The sequence below is a fragment of the Malaclemys terrapin genome, chromosome 10, assembly GCF_027887155.1.
Source record: "Malaclemys terrapin pileata isolate rMalTer1 chromosome 10, rMalTer1.hap1, whole genome shotgun sequence".
Taxonomy (NCBI): domain Eukaryota; kingdom Metazoa; phylum Chordata; order Testudines; family Emydidae; genus Malaclemys; species Malaclemys terrapin.
In genome coordinates this window covers 38408548-38429391 of record NC_071514.1, presented here as the reverse complement: position 1 = coordinate 38429391, position 20844 = coordinate 38408548, and the positions used below count along the sequence as shown (strand labels likewise).

At 49.7% G+C, this 20844-nt stretch overlaps 1 protein-coding gene across 1 annotated transcript in view; it reads right to left on the bottom strand.

Annotated features, from left to right (window-relative positions):
• Positions 1-1668: 1668 nt before the first annotated feature.
• Positions 1669-20844, bottom strand: part of MAN2C1 (mannosidase alpha class 2C member 1) — a 35087-nt gene continuing 15911 nt past the window's right edge. Inside the window, 19 exon segments of the mRNA XM_054042217.1 lie at positions 1669-5552; positions 5555-5594; positions 5671-5774; positions 6853-6998; positions 7211-7290; positions 7945-8054; positions 8831-8974; positions 10260-10416; positions 10784-10888; positions 12303-12397; positions 12573-12655; positions 13067-13228; positions 14706-14791; positions 15710-15831; positions 17036-17159; positions 17431-17576; positions 18069-18164; positions 18555-18671; positions 19378-19470. Coding sequence (XP_053898192.1) covers positions 5400-5552; positions 5555-5594; positions 5671-5774; positions 6853-6998; positions 7211-7290; positions 7945-8054; positions 8831-8974; positions 10260-10416; positions 10784-10888; positions 12303-12397; positions 12573-12655; positions 13067-13228; positions 14706-14791; positions 15710-15831; positions 17036-17159; positions 17431-17576; positions 18069-18164; positions 18555-18671; positions 19378-19470 — 2163 coding nt within the window. The 3' untranslated portion in view covers positions 1669-5399.

The following is a 20844-nucleotide window of genomic DNA, read 5'->3' as shown; positions in this document are numbered from 1 at the left end:
TACAACTAAATCTCACTAAATTGGGTGACTGGGTAACAAAATGGCAGATGAAATTCAATGTTGATAAGTGCAAAGTAATGCACATTGGAAAGCACAATCCCAACTGTTCATCCAAAATGATGGGATCTAAATTATCTAGTACCACTCGAGAGAGATCTTGGAGTCATTGGGGCTAGTTCTTTGAAAAACAGCTGCTCAATGTGCAGTGGCGTTATAAAAAAAAATATGAGGAACCACTAGGAAAGGGCAAGATAAGACAGAAAATAGCATCCTGCCACTTTTTAAATCTATGTACCTCACATCTTGAATACTGCATGCAGTTCTAAACTAATCTCAAAAAGTACAGAGTAGAATTGGGAAAAGTATAGAGAAGGGCAAGAAAAATTATTAGGGGGGATGGAACAGCTTCCATAGGATGAGAGATTTTTAAAAAACTGGTCCTGTTCTGCTTAGAAAAGAGGTGATGGGGGTGGGTGATAGAAGTCTATGAAATCATGAATTGGATGAAGGAAGTCTTATATACTCCTTCACATAACACAAGAATCAGGGGTCACCCTATTAAATTAAACAAACAGAAGGAAGTGCTTCTTCACACACACAGTTAACCTGTGGAACTCATTGCCAGGGGATGTTATGAAGGCCAAAAGTATAACTGGGTTCAAAAAAAGAGGGTGGATAGGTCCTTCACTGGCTATTAACCAAGATAGTCAGGGATGCAACCCCATGCTCTGGGTGTCCTTAAACCTCTGATTGCCAGATGCTGGGACTGGATTGCTTAATAATTACCCTGTTCTGTTCATTCCCTGTGAAACACCTGGCATTGTCCCACTATCGGAAGACAGGATACTGGGCTAGATGGACCCTGGGTCTGACCCATTATGTCTGTTTGTATGTTCAAAGCAAACACTCGAAGTAAGCAGGGTGATAATGTGGAGCTTGGACTCGGATAGTGCATATGTGCACTTTTTAGGTTTTTTTATGCTTGGGGGTTCCTTCACTATAAACTGATATCTTCTAGTGTCTTTGGTCTGTGGGATGCAACTTTAAATAGCTAGTTAGTTAACATAATGAAGTTTTTTTTGTTTTACATTTCTTCTGGTTTTTAATAACGCACATTTAATACACATATTAACTTTGTTTACAGTGTAATGGGGACCAAGTCTTTTATAACACAAGCTATACTTTTGCAATTGTATAGATATTCATTTTTATTTAAGGTGCATTACTAATATTTGATATTTGATACTTGATACTAAATGTAATGCTTAATTGCTAGAACAGATGCTCACAATCTTCTATTAGAATGTGTATTGCTTTCCCTTGCTGAGCACTCTGTTTTAGCAAAAGAGTTAGTAACATAATTTTTACCAAGCTTTTTAGAGTTAATTTGCTTGTGATACCAATTCCACTTTCAAGTATTTAGAAACACAAACTTTAACAACAATTACTTCCTTGTAACAGAACATAAAAATTAAACCAAAATAAATTTTAAATGCAAGTTCATGCAAACACTTTGAGGGTATTAAATTTTTATGACACTTTGTGTTTAGGAGCCAAAGGTGGAAACCTGCTGAAACTGTTTGGTTAGCTTTATGCATAAAATTGTTATTTTAAAACATTTTTGCCATGACATTTTTATAGGGATATTTAAAATTGCAAACAAGTTCATAAAAACCCAAACAAGAAATTGACACTTTAATATTACCTTTACCTTAATGTTGAGATTTCCCCTTACATTTTTTCTTTGAATAAAAAATAAAAATAATAAAAAAAATTAATAAAAGAATTCTTTTGGTTTTTAATTGTACATCTATTTCTGCCTCAACAAATAATGCATATATTTATAACTGAGACCTTTTTGAACTTTAAAAAAATGGTGGTAATAATATTATGATGCTTATACCCCAAACATAATAGTAAAATAGTGTGGTACCACTTATATTTTTAAAAAAAGGTATAAAATTGACTTTTGTTGCAACAAAATAAAAATAATTAAAAAAAAAAAGTGATGTTACACACACAACATACAAACAGGACAGCATACATGACAAACTTACAATTAAAAACAAATGGCGCCAGACTTCTTATTTATACCTATATGAAATAAGACAAAAATAAAAAATATTTTAAAAGATAAACAAAATGGTTAACCATTTAAATAAGCAAGTTATTACCTTCATTTTTAATAAAATGAATTCATATTAATATTTGCAATAATTATTGTATTAATTTAGTAACAAGGCATTTTCCATTATTTTATATTAATTTTATTTTAAAACTGTGATAATAAGGAAAGCCCATGTTTCAAATATTAGTTAGTGGTTAGGATTAGAAGCAGAGTGTGCATTTCTATTGCTTGGCAACCTTATCTTCAAGCAAGTTAGGAGTAATTCCATCTATTGCATTCCTGAAGAGTTAAATTTATTTATTTACTGGAGTTTTTTAAAGTAAAATGTTTACCTTGTTTTTTAATTTGTTTGATTGTTGCTTTGTTCTATTTTTAAGCTTTTGGAGGTTTCTGTAAAAACTATAACTTTTAAGGGGGGGAGGGGATGAAGAGCAACCTAGGAAGGTAGTGAGACCTGAACATTAACTCTATAAAGTTATCTTAAGTACAGGCAGCAGCAGCAAGTTTAGCAAACTGAGAAAGGAGATAAAGGAAAACTTAACTGTATGTAAAAATATTTGAGAAAGAAGGTTGCGTTTTTAGCCATGAGCAAGGAGTGTAGCTCCAGGGGTTAAAACACTTGGGAACCCGCATCCCTGGTTTTTATCCTGGCTTTGAAAGGGAAGTGAGGATTGTTACCTGTTCTTGCAAAACCTCTATTTGTTTCCCCCAGTGTTTGTTGCTTTTGTCCACATGCCAAATGGAGTGCGGGAGTGCTCTTACATGCTCCAGTTAACTGTTTTTGGGCAACGCCATCTGTTAATGCATCTCTTAATTTTGCTAGGGCCACCTTTTTCTATTTCTGTTCCCATTCTTCAGGCACAGGGTAGCTCACGCTTGCTGATGACCACAAATATTTATAACAGGACAGCACATTTTTTTTTTTTTGGTAGGTTTTTTACAGCTGTTTCCACAAAGTTTTATTCTGTTCCCATGCTTGCTGTCTCTGGACTGCTTGCTGTCTCTGGACTGCTTGCCACCCTGTTAGGAGAACAGGAGCATTCCAGAGCTCTGTGGCTTCTCCTGCTTTCTTTTAACTCTTTCTTTGTTTTTGTTATTTGCCCTGCCAATTTTGTAGCATGTTGTCTTAACTATAACAGCCATGGTTATAGTTTGCAATATTCTACATTTGAAGGCTACAGTCTCTGCCCTAGCCTTACAGATTCCATTCCATGGTCCTTCCCCACGTATGTCTCCAGCACAGCAGATAACCTCAAAATATGTTTTATAATTAAGGAGTAGGGGGGGGTCTTATCTGCATAACTTCAGAAAAATAGCAGACAGAAAACCTTTTCTGAGATGAGTACATTCTACAAATAATGATGCATATTTTGATGTAATACATGGTACAAACAAATTCATAATGTTGTGTGACTACAGACTTTTGTTTTAACCAAAGGCAAAACAACACAGGCATATGTATAAAATATATCATTGGGGGCTAAATATTTCCCAAGCATTCCAAACCAGTGTTATTTTGAGTATGTAGTTCCATCACCCTGGTGATGAACACTAGATAGGTGCCTAATGTGGTAGAAATAACTTTTTTCTAGCTGATGGGTTACCCCTTAGCGCTCACCCAAGGGCCAAGCTAGTAGACTACTTGGGCAAGCCACATCACCGCTCTGTGCCTCAGTTTCCCAGCTGTCAAGTGGGGATGATGATACTGAAAGCGCTAGGGCCTGAATCCACAAAAGGGTCTGAGGCATCACAATGTTTAATGTTTAGACACCTAGAAAATCACAGGAACAACCCTGCGGTAGGGGCCTTCACAGTGAATGGGATGAGACAGGCGCCTTTGACAACATTTCACAAAGCCAGCGAGGTAGGTGGGGAGTCAATGGAAGAGGCCAGCAAGAGGGATGTGCTAAGTTCCACCAGGCCCCTCTCTAAGTTCAGCCCCCAAGTCTGGGCTGGTAGAAAGCACCTATCGTTGGTAGCAATCCACAAACCAGGAGCAGACAGGGGTTTGGCTGTCTAAGTCACAAGCAGGGCCCAATCCAGTGAGTGTACTCAGAAGCTGCCTAACTCCACAAAAGAGCAGGGACAAAGGGGGTTCAAGTCCCTCCTCTGCCAGATGAGTAGGGATTTGAACAGGCCTCTGCACCTCTCAGGTGAGTGCCCCAAGCAGAATCATTCTAACTTTCTCTGCCCTTGTTAATTATTCAATTATTTAATTAAAGTGAAACAACTTCAATAAGAGAGATTGAGAGAGACTACATGAGCATATCCCATTCTCAGGGCCCTGACCTGAGAGGTAGCAGATCCCTGCTCAAATCCCTTCTCCTTATCTGGCAGAGGGGAGACTTGAACCAGTGGTCTCCTCCCAGCACTGTAACCACAGGGCTACAGCTGACAAGGGAAGGCCTCCCCCCACCCTGGCTGTCCTGTGGAGCTACGCAGTCTCTGAGCATGCTCACTGGCCCCACCCACGACTCAGGGGAACACCAGGCTTTGGCTCACTCACTCTGGGGTGTAGGTGGGAGACAGGTGCCTAGACACCTCAAGTGAGGCAACGGCATGCATGTAGAGAGGCAGAACCCAGCACCTACTGCAGAACCTGAGGTGCCTGCAGGGTTAGATGGCAGCTGAACAAGAGCTTTGAGGGTCACAGCTGAGCCTAAAAACAGGACTTAGGAGCCTAGGGAGCTTTGTGGCTCCTACACTAGGGATTTTATTATCTGCCTGGCGCTGGTCTCAGTGAAGGGCAGCGGCCCCATTTCTGATGCCACAGGCAAGAGTCAAACAGTCAGAACTTTACTCAGCACGTGATTCAGTGTTTAATGCTCAGTTTTTACAGAAAGACCAGGCAAAAAGACGCTGCGTGTCTGCAGAAACAGTAAAGTGCCTGCAAACAGGGAAGCACAGGACTGTTAGAGTTGTAGGACACGCAGTAAAAGGAACCAATTCTGCCATTATCAAGGCTCAAACCCCAGCACCACTCCCCTGAAAGGGACAGGATTCTATTCAGGATGTCCACTTGTGGGTTAAGCCAGTACACCACCAGCTCTGTGATCCCCGCCCCCAATCGAGATCTCCCCACCCCCCGGCATTACTAAGGCCATGGCCCACCGTCAGGCATTTACACTCAGAATCAGCGCTGACTTGAGCCCAGATGCTTCTGATCTCTGTCCTGACACCGACCCTTGGCGCACACTGAGAAGGGGCAACTCCTTACTATCCCACTGGGTAGCCACAGTGCTGGAATCGATGTGTCCCATGATTTGAGAAGCTAGTGAATCGCCCAGAGCATGGTGATTTCTGTCTGGTTCCGGGACAGGGACTGGGCTGCCAGTAGCAGTAGCCCTCTTACTGCCTCAAGATCAAGAGGACTGAGCGCACTTGGAATGGCGTAAAGGAAAGCTTCAGGCCATGCTCCTCCAGCGGCAGATTGCTGCTCGGGTCTGGCCGTTCCAGGAGGTCACAGCTGGGGAAGGAAGAGAAAGAGAGAATGAAGCTGAAGCCCCAGAATACAAGGTCTCACAGCGGTCTCTCCTACTTACCTGATTGCTTCCTTCACAGGAAGGGAGGTCTGGAGCCACGTGACCACAGTGCTGCCATGTGACTCATACAGCCTGACCACCAGCCCGTCCAGCCTGTCCTCAGCCTTCATGGACAGAGAGAAACATTATTCTCAGGATCAGCCAGATGACTGATGATACCTGATCTCCAAATGCTTTACAAAGGGTGGGGGGGCAGTATCATTACCCCATATTAGAGACATGGAAACTGAGGCACCGAGAGGGGAAGGGACACACACTGAGTAGGCCTGTGGCAGAGCTGGGTCTAGAAGCCAGGTTAGCTGAGTCCCAGTCCAGTGCTCCAGCCACTAGCATATGCTGCCTAGACGGCACGGTGCCTCCTCCCAATCATCAATGTGCAAGAGCAGCTTTGGTTCACCATTTCGACTAGAGGATAGCCAGCAGGAAGAGGTCAAACTCTGAACCTGGCTGGGTTGCCCCGTTTAGAACAGATGGACCCTGAGTTCTGTAAGTCCCTGCAGGAGGCTGTAATGAGGAGTAATGCTTTGCAATTCTCTTCCAGAGCCCTCAGAGTGCTGACGCAGGCAGGAATTGTTCAGCCCATCTGGGCAACGGAGATACCAAGGCCTGAATTTCCAGAAGTGGCTACTGAATTTAGGTGCCTGCACTGTGAATGTTCACATTGGGCCTGATCTCCTGAGGAGCTCAGCCCCGTCCCCACCCAGCAAAGTACGCTGGATTTGTGGGCACTCAGCAACTCTGAGTATCAGGCCCAAGGCACTGTAAGCTGGGGGCCTAAAAATGGAAGAGAAGCTGCCACTGCTATGGGTGCAAGATTTTGGCTAGTGTGATTCTCCCAAGTCCAAACAGTGAGCCAGGCTGCCTGACTCCCAAACTCCTGCTATAACCACTAGCCCACACTGCTTCCCCTGTCAGTGTAGGAAATTCCTGCTCAGCTCAGGTGAATGTCAAAGATCTGGGAGGTGTGGGCAGATGAAGGATGAATGGAAAGGTCCAATCACTGGACTAGGACTGAGAGCTGTAGCTAACTCTCCTGCAAGGCACTTGGCTTCTGTCAATCCAAAGTGCTATAACAATGCACAATGCTGATACAAGAGCTGCCAGTGCTGTGTGTCTGCAGATACCGCAGCTGGCGCCTTTCAACACACCGCTGCCCCCCTTGTCTCTCTTTGGGGCACGTACCTGTTTGACGGTTTCTAGCACAACAGCTGGTGAATGCACAGAGAAGGCACTCCAGGCTGGACACTGCGCTGACACAGCTGGCACGGTGTGCAGAGGGAAGTTCAAGTTGTAAGCATAATGGATCACACCCGCCTCCTGGAAGGAACCTGCACAGAGAATACAACAGCAGCTGTCAGGAGTTAAGCGCTCAGCACAGTTAGAAACAGCAGCAGCGCCATCCCCTGTGAGACGGGAGCAGGCACTGTGCTGCGGTCCCACACGGGAGAGAGCTATTTTCTTTGCCCACATGCTCCCCTCAGGAATTGGCAGGCTCCTAGGGGGCATATCAGTGCTGTGCTGCTCAGCCCCCGAAACTCACCCCTGTGAGGCATCACGGCATAGGTGAACTCATGGGGTCCAATATCTGCAGTGGCATCTGGTGACTTTGGCGCTCTCAGCCTGGAGGAGAGGGACGAATTAAGGGGGTGGAGCCTCTTCCACTGGCAGTGCCTAGAACCAGCCCCACTTCCTTTAAACACTAGTGCACATGCACTACCGGTGTCAAACCACCCTGCCGTTCCATCACGCAGCAGGGACCCCTGCAAACTGCACCACAGTCAGGCTCCATGGCCGTGCCCCATTGGGGGAGGAGCTCCTGCCACAAGACTGCGAACGCCCGCTGCACTCACACGCCAGAGGCCTAGGGTCTGTCTTGACTTGTCACCAAACACTGGCCCAACACTTGGATCAAAGTATTCAAGAAACTGATCCCACCATAGAGAGCAAGGTGCTGCAAGCTCAGTAACTAGATCAGTGACAGCCAATCCTTAGTGGCATGAATTCCTGACCACTGCAGGAAAGGGTTAAAACCTTATCATCTCCGTACTTGACGGGACGGGGCAGAGAGCGGATCCCGTTATAAATGGAACACTTTCTAAAGCCCAATATGCACTAGAGTTTCCATTTCCAGTCCAATCCCGCTGCTATATACAGGGTGCAGACCACAGCGTTTGCAAAGTTAAACGATAGTGCACACGGAACTGCAGCATCCCCAGCGAACAGAATTGTAAACCCAAGGCATCCATTGCCCAGCCCCGCCCCCCACCCACTCACAGCGAGAGGCTCATCACGTTCTTGTGCACCGACGCGCCGTATTTGCAGTCGTTCAGCAATGCCACCCCGAAGCCGTGCTCAGACAGGTCCATCCACTTGTGACTCCACACCTTGGGGAAACAACTGGCCTGGCATTAGGGGGCTGTCACCCGGGATGGTTATTTGTGGAGCAAGGTGGGTGCCACGCAAACTGTCTTACTGACCAAGAACACAAAGGGTGGCTGGGGGAGGCAGACGATGGCCCCTTGGGCTCTGCAGAGGGCCAATCCCTGTGAACAGCCTAGATCACCAATCAGGAGCGTAACTGGAAAGCTAGTCCCCATGAAGGAAAGGCAGATCGGGCTCCTTCATCAAACTGATCGGCAGCTGCAGTGAGGCCAGGATGCAAATTCCCTAGCTCTGGGGAACTGCATGACCCACTAACATTGAAATGCAACTTCGTCTGCTCCAGGCTGGCTCCACACAACAGCAAACCACAGGTCATTCCGAGACAGTTGAGCGTCCATCTGGATCCCCCAGAGGGAGCTTGTGATTGGGCAGCGGGAGGCCGGTACTTTGCTATGTCAGTGTACAAAGCCATATCTGTGCCCTGGCTGGGAAGGATCTGAATAGCGACACTGACTCAGCGACCCAAGATTTTGTTCTCACTGAGGTCCCTGCTTAAAGCTCTACTCTCTTGGGATATGGGGATTCTGCTCCTGCCGGGTTCACCTCCCCCCAGGAGACAGCCTATCCCTGCAGCAGTTCAGCGAGCAGCTGTGGTCCGAGGCGAGCTGTTCTCAGAGGGCACGCCGGGTGGGGAAAGAAGGGACGGTGTCAATCTATCAGGACTATTTCTACCTAGAGAGCTGGGGCAATGGCAGGGCCCAGCCTGCTGCCCTCCTACCTCGAACCGAGCCCAGTCCCAAGACGTGTTCCAGTGCGTCGGCCTCTGCAGGTGCCCAAACTGAATCTCATACGTTGCATTCATGCTCCGAACCTGCAATGGGAACTCCACCTTCAGGAATCGGTGAGCCTCATTCCAGTTAACCTAGAGCAAATGGGGCGGCCAAAAAGGGGCTCAGGTCATTGTGGGGGAGACGGGAAAGATGCCGTCATCTTCACCACAGTGGCTCCCCTGTTCTAGCTTCCCCAGGAACTCCCCATTGTCTAGTTAACCCCACCCAACAGGGACCTGGTTCCCTGGTAAAGTATCGAGCAAGGGCTAAAACTGGCCCTGGGACGGTACTCTATTGTCTCTGAACGTGGGAAAACATGATCACATCAATCCATCCCAGTGGCTTTAAACAATCCCAAAGCTCTTCCGAAGTGCTTCGTTATATGCCGGGGTGGCCAAACTGTGGCTCGCAAGCCACATGCGGCTCTTTTACAGTTAAAATGCAGCTCACTGAGCCCCCCGAGACCTCCTCATTTTCCCCCTACCAGACTGGGGAGGAGAAGTGGGGCGAGGCTCAGGGCTTCTCCCAGAGACGACTGGCACTTGCTGAGTGTGGGGGGCAAAATTAAAACATTCGCCCCTCCAACAGCTTGAGTGATGCCCTCCCAGGCACACATACCCCTTACCCTCAGTGGCCCCTGCCTGCAGCTCCCAGGTGTTAGCTCCTTGTGGAGACACAGCGGCAAATGGTTGGGAGCTGCAGCAAGGGGCCGCTGCTTTAGCTCCATGGGGAGAGGCAGCAGCAAAACACTGTCTGTCTCTGCAGCTCCCAGCTGTGTGCCGCTGCCTCTCCCCATGGCCGCAGCTGCTGTGCAGGGAAGGGGCCTGGCAGCACCATGTGACTGAGTGGGGCTAGCAAACCCTGGCAAATATTTGGGGGGGCATGTAACCCCACGTGCCCCCCCAATGTTGCCTCCGGCTTCTGCCCAGCAGGGTGGGGGGTCTTGGGGTTCCAGTCCCTTGGAGCATGCCTGCCAGGGTGCAGGGCTTCAGCAGGAGTGATGCCCTGCTCTCAAACTTCTGAAGAGATTGTCGTATGCAGCTCAGACTCTCGGTAAGTTTGGCAGTATATGCAGTAAAGGCTAGATGGGAATAGGGGCATCCAGGAGAGGCAGCAGAGGTGATGGGTGTTGCCTCCAGTGAGGAGACGCGCCTGTCTTTGGTTACGAATGTTCACTATCTTGGCTGCTTCTTGACTCTCCTCCAGTTCCGGTCTTGGCTTGCCTAGGATGCAACCTTTCCTTGGACCTCGCCCCAGTCATCCACCTTTGCCACCTCTATGCTCCATTCCTACAACACACACATCCTTCTGGGATTCTCTCCTCCCCCCACAGCAGTCTATATAAGGCAGGTGTGGCCTGCACAAGCCTTTCCAAACCTGGGTCAGGAATCGAAGATAAGGACACATGGCATCCAGGATGACTTCTTGGGTGATGACACTCCGCTCACTGATCTGCAGAGAGAATTTCACACTTCCTCGCAGGCCCCCAGCCAAGACAATCTCCAGAGGCTTCAGAAGGGTTGTGATTGGCTTCCTAAAACAGATGTCAAGCATAAGGGTTAAGATTCGGGGGTGACAGCTCTGTGTTCAAAAGGTTAACGTAAGGCTCCTACACTTGGAAGACAAGAGGGGAGCAGGGATACTCCCCCTTCCCCCCACCTGAGGCTGCATTTTTCTCACCAGAGGAATTCTTAGAACCCCTCCCAGGCGCTGTGTAATCTTACACTATTCTACGCTACTCCCCTGGACACGAAGAGCTGGAAAGAACAAGCACATAGTTTTCCATTGCAGAAGTTTTGTCCTCTCTCTGGGAAGTTGGTTCTTTGCTACAATCCCAAGAGGCAGAGAGCTTTGCAGAGTCCTAAAAAAGTACCAGTACCCACAATGCACTGCTCACTTACCTGGTTTCCAGGTGATAATCCATCACGTCCCAAGCATCCCAGTACAAGGGAACATCATCAAATATCACAAACTGGTTAGCGCAGTGACCATCCTGGACTGACTCTCTGAAACAAAGCAGGGAGGCAGAGGATCAGCAAGGGAACAAGAAGCTGCAGTGGATGACATAAGAATTCTGTGACCTGAAACAACATTCTAACAGCCTGGAAACAGATACCTGCCTAGGGTTACCATACGTCCGGATTTTCCCGGACACATCCGGCTTTTTGGGCTCCAAATCCCCGTCCGGGGGGAAATCCCAAAAAGCCGGACATGTCCGGGAAAATCGGGACATGCAGGCGGTGGTGCTGGGCCGGGGGCCGGCGGGGCCGGGGGCACCGAGCGCCGGCAGGGCCGGCGGGGCTGAGCACCGGGGGCACCGAGCGCCGGCGGGGCTGGGGACCAGGGGGGCCGGGGCCGCCGAGTGCCAGGGGGGCCGGGGCCGCCGAGCGCCAGGGGGGCCGGGGCCGCCGGGGCCGAGCGCCGGGGCCCGGGGGCGCCGAGCGCCGGGGGCCGGGACCGAGCGCCGGGGGGTGCTGAGCGGGCCGGGGGGCCGGCGGGGTTGGGGGGTGCTGAGCGGGCCGGGGGGTGCTCGGCCGGGGGCCCGGGGGCCGGGCCGGGGGGTGCTGAGCGGGCCGGGGGGCCGGCGGGGCTGGGGGGTGCTGAGCGGGCCGGGGGGTGCTCGGACGGGGGCCCGGGGGCCAGGCCGGGGGGTGCTGAGCGGGCCGGCGGGGCTGGAGGGTGCTGAACGGGCCAGGGGTGTTCGGACGGGGGCCGGCGGGGCCAGGGGGTGCTCGTCCGGGGGTCTGGGGGCCGGGCCAGGGACCGGCAGTGCTGGGCGGGCCAGGGGTGCTCGGCCAGGGGCTGGGCCCGGGGCCGGCACCCCAGGCCCGAGCCGACCCAGGCTGGAAACGCCGGGGGTCCAGCCTGCGCCGCGCCTCCTCCCCCCACACCCCCCTTACCTGCTTCAGGCTTCCCGCGAATCAAATGTTCGCGGGAAGCAGGGGAGGGGGCGGAGTTGGGGCGGGGCGTGGGCGGGGCTGGGGGCAGGGCCGGGGCCCGGGCCCAGTGGAGTGTCCTCCTTTTGGAGGCACAAAATATGGTAACCCTACACCTGCCACTTCAGCTTCTCTGGGAGAAGACTAGATGGGAGAAATGAACCAGCCTTTCATTTGGCCGACTGATGTTCAAGCCCCATAGGCGGGCTTAGTTATGATGAAACTGAGGAGGAGAGGAGGCCTCAAAATTAGTTCCCACTGGGTTTCACACCCCAGTCTGTCCAGGCAAGATGGAATCATTGGAGATGATTTCAGTGAGAGCAGATCCATATTCTACGAACGTTAAGTAAACCAATGTAGACCATCAGCTCTTTGGAGTAGGGTCAATTTGCTCCTGTATTTGCCCAGTGCCTGGCACAACGAGCCCCAGTCTGGATTGGCCCTCAGGCATGGCTGCAATAAACACGATGAATAATCATCATACCTCCCCGAGTGCACTAAGCGAAGCGACATCACGCGCCCCATGGAGTCCAGGTGAGCCGCGATAACCCCATTCTCCAGGGTCACAGAGCCATCTGCCTGGTGAGAAAGAAGAAAGAATCAGAAGAGAGCACAGGCTCTACACCAGCCAAAGAGTGAGTGTGTGTGTGCGCAATGCTACAAGTTACTGAAAACGGTGTTGCAAATCCAGTTTAGGAGCTTGGCCCATGGAGCTTTCTGATGTGCAAGCGAAGAATCCAACAGGGCAGCTCACCTGTTTCGTCACCGTCACGGGATGAGGGGGTGTTAATGAATCCTCCACGGCAGAGCAGCCCATGCTAGGCACCTTCACCAGGGCTGAAAGGAAGAGAGGCAGAGCGGTTCACTCAAATGCTTTTCCCTTTAGGAGATGTCTTCTCTCTCACTGCGTGCCATTGGGCCCCCTCTTCGCCAGGAAATACCTCCCCCCTGCTCTGATGTCCAGGAGCTTCCCATGTGATGCTGAGGGAGATGGAACCTATTTCTAGAGATCATGGATAACCCTGATCTAGAGATAATGGATAAGCCAATGTCTGTCTCAGCTGTGCGAGAGGCAAAGGCTCTGTATCCTCCATGTGACTGGAATTAGACAGCCATCACTTTGTTGGTCTATTTTTCCTGGTCCCCCTCCCCTGCTCTGCTCCTGTCCCCTGCACCAGAAGATTTAGGGTGCATCTGTGCTTTGTGGGGGACGATCTGCAAGTCTTTAGATAGGCAGGACAATGGCACCTAAGGTCTTTGCTCCAGTCCTGGAGACGACTTCAGTCCGTTCCCAGGGCAAAGTGTTCAGAACAAGGAGGCTTTCTGCTGTCTCGGGACCAGTCGGCAAAAGTTCTCCAAACAAGGACCAAATAGCATCTTTAATGAGGAGACCACCCATGCTACGGATTTCTGGACAAAGAAAAGGCATTTCAGTTCAGGGCAGACTATTATTAATTATAGAGCACCCCAAAGTTGGCTAGGCCCTTTAGAGACATACAAAAAAGACAACGGAGTGAGAGAAAGGATGTAGTACACACTGGCCTCAGAATTGCTTGTCCATTTGCCCCATCATGCCTAATCTTATTAAGCAAGTTCTCTTTACTCTTAACCCTAATTCCCCCAACTCCCTTCCATTCAACTGGTGTGTTTAACTCTGGGCTGCATTTTTTCCAGTTAAACTCTGGATTCCCTCCTTGCACCATCCTAACATTCCTCTGTCTTCCATGCAAATTCAGACTGGCCATAAAACATACATTTTTTTAACAGTGAGGGTAATTACCCCTTGGAACAACCTACAAGGGTCATGGTGGATTCTCCATCATTGGCAATTTTTAAATCAAAGCTGGATTTTTTTTCTAAAATATCTATTCTAGGAATTATTCTGGGGAAGTTCTCTGGCCTGTGTCATACAGGAGGTCAGCGAATTCTTTCCCAAGTGTCTGGCTGATGGGTCTCACCCACTTGCTCAGGGTCTAACTGATCTCCACATTTGGGGTCAGGAAGGATTTTTCCCTCCAGGTAAGACTGGCAGAAACCCGAGTGGGGGGAGGGGTAGTTGCCTTCTCTGCAGCATGGGGCATAGATCACTTGTTGAACTAGTGTAAATGGTGGATTCTCTGTAACCTGAAGTCTGTAAATCATGATTTGAGGACGTCAGTAACTCAGCCAGAGGTTAGAGGCCTACTACAGGAGGGGGTAGGTGAGGTTCTGTGGCCTGAAATGTGCAGGTCAGACTAGATGATCATGATGGTCCCTTCTGGTCTTAAAGTCTACAAGTCAGTGAGATGATCACAATGGTTCCGAATAGCCTTGGAATTGTTGCATCTCTGCAGCCATTCCTAGCAACCTCCCAACAATCCTCCCCATCCCCACTGCTCAAACCAACCCTTCACATGCACAGTCTCTTCCAGTGTCACAGGACTCCTGGGGCCACAGAGTCTCCACCTGCGGGGGGGGGGGGGGGAGAGGGGGGTCCTCTGCTTGCCAGACTCTGACTTTGTAACCAGATACAGTTGGGGCTTGTTTTCTCTGGGTATCGACAAATGGCATAATGCAGACTGGCTGAGTGCAGTGGGGCCACGGCCCAGGGCACTATGGGCATCCTTCCTCCTACCAGCCTCAGTGGAAGCAGGATGCGCAGGGAAGGAAAACAGATTGGGTCCCATTAGTTATTACCAACACCAAGAGCACCACCTATTAATGTGGAGTCTCCGATGCCTGTAGGGCTTGTAACAAAACAAAACCACAACCAAACATTCACCAAACCAGGCAAGGAGTCAGATCAGAAAGCAGGAACACCACCTTTCAAAGCCCACCTGACAGAGGGTGTTACAATGAACCCAACCCACTTGACAGGAAAAGCCTCTTAGCACAAATCACTCCTCACCTGCGTAGTATCTCATGGCATCCTCCACAACTAGCTGGATACAACTGCCCGGCAACACGTCGTGGAACTGATTCAGGAGCAGCAGCCTGAGCACGGGGGACCGAGGCAAGAACCAGAAGAGAGCTATGAATGAACTATGCCATCCTCATTCTAGAGGACAAAGCCCTTTGTATCTTGCTGCCGGCTGATGGGGACTGCAATAGCCAGGCAGTTCTCACATGCACATGGTAACTGTGGCCTTCTGGCTTCAGGTCACCACTTTCACTCCATCCAATCAAAAATGTGAGTTCTGATGGACCCTGCTCTGCTGCTCTTGGAGACAAGAGAGAGTGCAGCCAGCTCACAGACCCTGAACTCTCTTAGCAGTCACTCAAGCCAGGCCTTTTTCTGGGAGGATTCCCTGGGCACAGGTTTGGGAATTCACAGAAACAAATATACTTGTTCCTTCAATTCCCTGCCTTGGCAGTAACCTTGGACATTGGTGGCATCTCAGTGTCTCCTGGTCTCTGCCTGTGGCACACAATAGTTCAGCCTCCTGAGGACCAGAGGGGTATTTCTAATAGCATGTGATATACAGGCAACTATGACATACTTGTCCATAAAATGAATTCTTCTAAATCAGTCTGTTGAGAGACTGCCTGGGGTTTGGTCTAAGCTATAAATGAATGAGGCTATTTTTTGGTTTGCTACTTAATATATTGTTTGTTACTATCTCATCTAATGAAAACACTGTGTCCACTTGTTTTTTATATACCTGAATGTGCTTAATGCTAGAGCCCTGCAAATCTGCGGTTATCCACTTATATCCGCAGATATCTGCATCCGCGGAGGCGGTGGTATTGTTTACCATCTTTGCAGATCGCGGATTGGATGCTGATCCAAATTTTTGTATGTGCGCAAAGCTCTACCAGTGAGGTAGGGTGCGGATGCAGATGCATATAAAAGGGGGAGTGCGGACTGCAACTTTATCCAATCAATGGTGGCACTCGGACGAACTACTTTACCTCCAGAGATGCTGCAGTTTGATGGAAGGATACTGGAAAGTATTTTTCTGGGTCAGAGCAAAACTACTCAGTACTTCAGCATCATGGAGTATCCGCTCGCACTCCCGATTCCCTTTCTTTATCTGATCCCAAAGTAGAAGAAAACAGGTTTTTAGGAAGAGCTATATCAGAGGAGATTTTTACCATCTGTAGCAAAACATTATATCAGGCATTAGGATGTAGACAGTATCTATTACTGGGGGGAGGGATAGCTCAGTGGTTTGAGCATTGGCCTGCTAAACCCAGGGTTGCAAGTTCAATCCTTGAGGGGACCAGTTAGGGAACAGGGGTAAAAATCTGTCTGGGGATCGGTCCTGCTTTGAGCAGGGGGTTGGACTAGATGACCTCCTGAAGTCCCTTCCAACCCTATGATTCTATTATGTATTCACAAATAGCAATGAGATTCTCTTTTCCCTGAGGGTACCTTCTCCAGAGCCCCTCCCACTGTAACAGAAGAGATTACAGTCGCTCAGAAATTAGCTAGTTGTTCTGAAAGATGGTACTTCCCACAATGCTCTGTTAATCGATAGCAGCACGCAATGCTGCCGTGTCAGTTTTGGAAACAAGGGGTTTGGGTGGCAGCCTCTCTGTACCATGTTTACAGAGGTCAGGCAGAGAGAGACACTCAGCTGAGGGCTGAATGCCCCTTCCTACCATGGGGAAAACCCCCAGTGGCTCAGCAATCAACCCAAGATCCAATGAGCAGCTTTTGCTCATCTCTGGCTCAAACAAGAGCATCCCTCTTGTTTTCAAACGCAGTTCAAAGAGACCCTGTCAAATAGTTTAAAGCTGAGACTTAAGGCCTGTAAAGAAGAAAACCTGAATTAACCAAAAGCAGTGCTAAAAACCCCAACCCACCAATGCTGTGCCAGTGCATGAGACCTAGAAAGCAGACCGACTAGAAACAGGGTGTGTCTATGCTGGAACAAGGCTAGCAGAAATGGCATTCAAAACGGACCATCTGCAAGAGTCTTGTCTACACTAGGGCACAAGCCGATGGGAGTTTTCTGTAAATTTTCCTGGTGCAATCAGAGCATCAATCATTGTAGCACATAGGGCTCTGTCCTGATAACTTCTATTGGACTAACTGTGAAAATGACACGGGCTCGCAGCTTTAGAGAATCACAAGGTCTTTGTCAGGTCCTACTATGGCACTAAATTGCACCAATGACGGCACACCAAGGAGATGGATTCAGAGTGGAAGGCTCCCCTACTGGTCAGAGTTAACCTGATCTAGATAGTTTCCACCCACTGCCTTATCTCCCCTCCCATCCCGGGCATGGTAACCTGGGTCTGGGTGGTATAAGTGCCGTTGTGTAGCTCCAGGAACAGTTCTCCTATCCAGGTGAACAGCTGGGTCTTCTCCTTCTCCAGCATAGAGAAAAACCGGTCAGGTGTGGACATCTGAACCCTATGGGGGAGAAAGGCAGATAGCGACAATACAGGCTCAGCAGCTGCTGCCCCCTGCAGAGGGAATGAGGAGCCCTGTGGTTCCTTCCCTAGCACAAGTCGATGGATTGCAAGTGGGAAAGCAACAGCCCCAGCTGTGAATCATCAGCTCCCTCCAGCCCCACTCTCCAGAATGGTAGGACCAAAGGGGTTAGCAAAAAGCTCTCAAGAGTCGGCAGTCGGCACCGAGCTCTGAAGGACACACAAGGAGAGAGGGTAGAGCCTCCCCAGACCTGGGTAGCCCATCTGTATCACTCATTCTCTTCATCCTGTCCAGCATCTTCTGGGTCGGGCCACCTCCTCCATCTCCAAACCCAAAGAGAGCGGCGCTGTGGTTCACACGGCCTTTGTCTCTGTTGTTGTTCATGGTTTTCAGCATCTAGAGAAGATTACATATACACATGACATGTAGTGTCAGGCCCCCTCATAGTCAAGCCAAGGAGAGCCCTGCAGGCGTAAAGATCAGGCACTAGCTTGTTGTCCTCTTCTCACCATGTTCATTCTCTTTTCAGCTCTGCCTCCCGGGACACATCCACCAGGGCCCAGGGAGACAGGAGAATCTGGAGAAGTTGAGAGCCCTCCTGCAGTGACTCGTCAACTCCCCACTCCCCCGTGGATTTAGCTTTAAAATGCAGCTCATTATAAAAAACTCAAGGCTCTGACACATTGCATGGACAGACAAATCTGGGCTTTACTCCAAACACCCCACCTGCTTGTCCTATCACCTTTCCCCACCTCCTCGTTATGTGGCATTCCCCTCCAACAGCCATTGTTTACAGCCCAGATGGCGGTGACATTCCCTTGCAAGCTGGGTACACTGGGACAGAAAGACAGAGGCAAACCCATCTGCCTACAATGTCCTATCGCTCACCTCCTCCACTCGACCTTTTAGGGCATACGAATTGCCAGGCGGGAAATGGGTCAGAACTTGGGAGCCATCGATGCCTTCCCAGAAAAAGGTGCTATGCTGGAAGAGAGCAAAATGTCACCAAGGGGGAGTCTATTACAGCCTCACAGGGGGACACCGCAGGGACAGCCAGAGTGGGGCGCATTAGTCCAGGGAGCTACTGAAAATAAACTTCTGGTTGCCCACCATTACCTTTTCAAAGCTGTTGGCTTCATACTTCAGCACCTTACCATGATATGATCAGTAGCCAAATCTTCTCTTGTTGTGGGCTATGAACTACCTGATCCAGTCAGCCTCACGTAAAGCTCTGGTGAGCTCTCTGAATGAGGGCCTATGCCCAGAGAGCCAAAGGAACAGTTCAGCTAGTACGAAGATTGGTCACATGCAAGCCCACTGGACAGACTCCCATACACACATGCACGCCCCCCACAGCAGGAAAGGCCAGCTCACCGGGAAGGTGTTCACCAGGCTCCAGCTGAGTTTCTGAGTGAGGAACCATCGTATCCCACAGCCACGCATCAACTGGGGCAGCTGGGCCGAGTATCCAAAGGTGTCTGGCAACCAGAACTGGGAGCAGAGAAGAGAGAGACAAACACAACCCTGTCACCTGCTCAGGTGTCTCTCAGACAATGTAGCCGGGTGCACCTATCTCCCCACACATCTCTAGGGCAGAGACGGGAACAGGCCCAAATTCTGGATACCCCATATAGTCAGCCACGTATCACTGCGGCCCTAGTGCTCTCCACAGGGCCCCTCAGCCTGGAGGAAATATTGCTAGGTAGTGGGTGCTATATGAACTGGCCAAGGCCTATGTACTAGAAAGTAGGAAGAGGTACGCTGCACTAATATATCCAAGGCCCTAGCAGCCTCCGGCTGGAATTTCTTGTGGATGGTCCAGCAGTTCAGGCACTAGTTTAGGACTTGGGAGACCTGGAATAAAGTCCCTGCTCTGCCACAGACTTCCTGTGTGACCTTGGACGAGTCACTGGGCCTGTCTGTGCCTCAGTTTCCTCATCTGTACAGTGAGAATAGCAGCACTGCCCTTCCCCACAGGGGCGCATGAGGTTAGATACAAAAGAGATCGAAAGAACTCAAATATGATGGTGATGGGCCACATACATACCTTAGATAGATCACTCCTAAGTGAGCGTGTCCCACCAAGAATGAAGCAGAGACACTGGGAATATCAGCTCTAAAAGGGACCACATGGATCACCTCCGCCACCCCCAGAGAAGGAACATGTAGAGGGGATCCACCAAGGAGGAACACGTACCTCCGAGCAAAGCTTCCCAAACTGCTGCTGGAAAAACCGCTGTCCCTGCAGGAACTGACGCACCATTGATTCACCACTGGGAAGATTCCCATCCTGGAAGACAATGGCAACTCTGAGGAATTCTGTGCAGATCTCCTGCCCCACTTGCCAGCAGAGAAAGGAGAGTGGCCACCCCAGTAGCATGCACCCCATGGCAGGCCCAATCCATACAGCTCCCAGCTGAGAAACTGCAGTCATGTATGGACATGACACACCCTCCAGAGGGGTGGGGGAGGGCAACAGAGTCTGGGGAGAGGGAAGAGCTTGTTGACAATACAGCTGAGGGTGCTACTGGGTTATGGTTCCAGGGTATAAGGCTGCCTAATCTAGAGTTAGGGGTACACAGCGTAGGATTCCCTGGAATAGGATTAGAATTACAGTTGGTAGGACTCCAAAAGCTAGTGTTATGGTTCCAGAGGGTCAGGCTCCCAAGGCTAGGGTTCACATGGATACGACTCCTTCAGCTAGGGTTGGGTTCCAGAGGGCAAGGCTCCCCAAGCTAGGGTTAGATTTCCAATGAATAGGATGCCCCGACTAGTGTTAGGTTTCCAGAGGTTAGAGCTCCCCAAACTAGGGTTAGTGTTTCAGAGGGTAGGGCTGCCAGGGTTAGGGTTCCAGAGGTAGGGCTCCCCAAACTCAGATTAGGATTCCATCAAGTAGGGCCAGCCCAAGCTAGGGGTAGGGTTCCAGAGGGTCAGGTGCCACAAGCTAGGGTTAGGGTTCCAGAAGGTAGGACTCTACAAGCTTAGGTTAAGGTTCCAATGGGTAGGGCTCCTCAATTTTGAGTTCTAGAGGGTAGGCTTCCCCGGTTAGGGTTCCAACAGGTAAGGCTCACTGAGTTAGGGTTCTAGCAGGTAGGGTTCCCTGGGTTAGGGTTCCTGAGGATAAGGTTCCCTAGGCTAGGGTTAGAGTTTCAATGGACAAGACTCCCCAAGCAAGGGTTAGGGTTCCCAGGGAGAGGACTCCCCAGGCAAGGGTTAGGGTTCCCAGGGTAGGGCTGCTGTGAGAGAACTGGATGTGATATAACTTGCAGCCATGTTGTTCACTTAGGCCCCCATAAACTGTAAGCGAGGACACCAGATAGGAATAATCTGGCCTTGCTTAGGCAGACAGAACAAAAAAACCTGCAAGCTGCAGTTTCACTGGCTGGGCAGATAAAGTGAAAGGACAGATTCATGAGAAGGTGTATGGGTGAGGGAAACATGGAAAACTGACTCTGATTCTGGTTGTCTGTTTGTGTCAGTGTTTTTTGCTGAAGCTGCTTTGCTTATATGGAGAATAATGAATTGTTATTGAATTGTTATTGGCTATTGCTAGGGAAATTGTTAGCCTATTAGAGGCTATTATGAGTTATGCGCTTTGTCTGGAGAAAATCTAATAGTTAGAAAGCATGCTTTGGAGCAGTCAGAGGAAGCTTTTCTTCAGGCA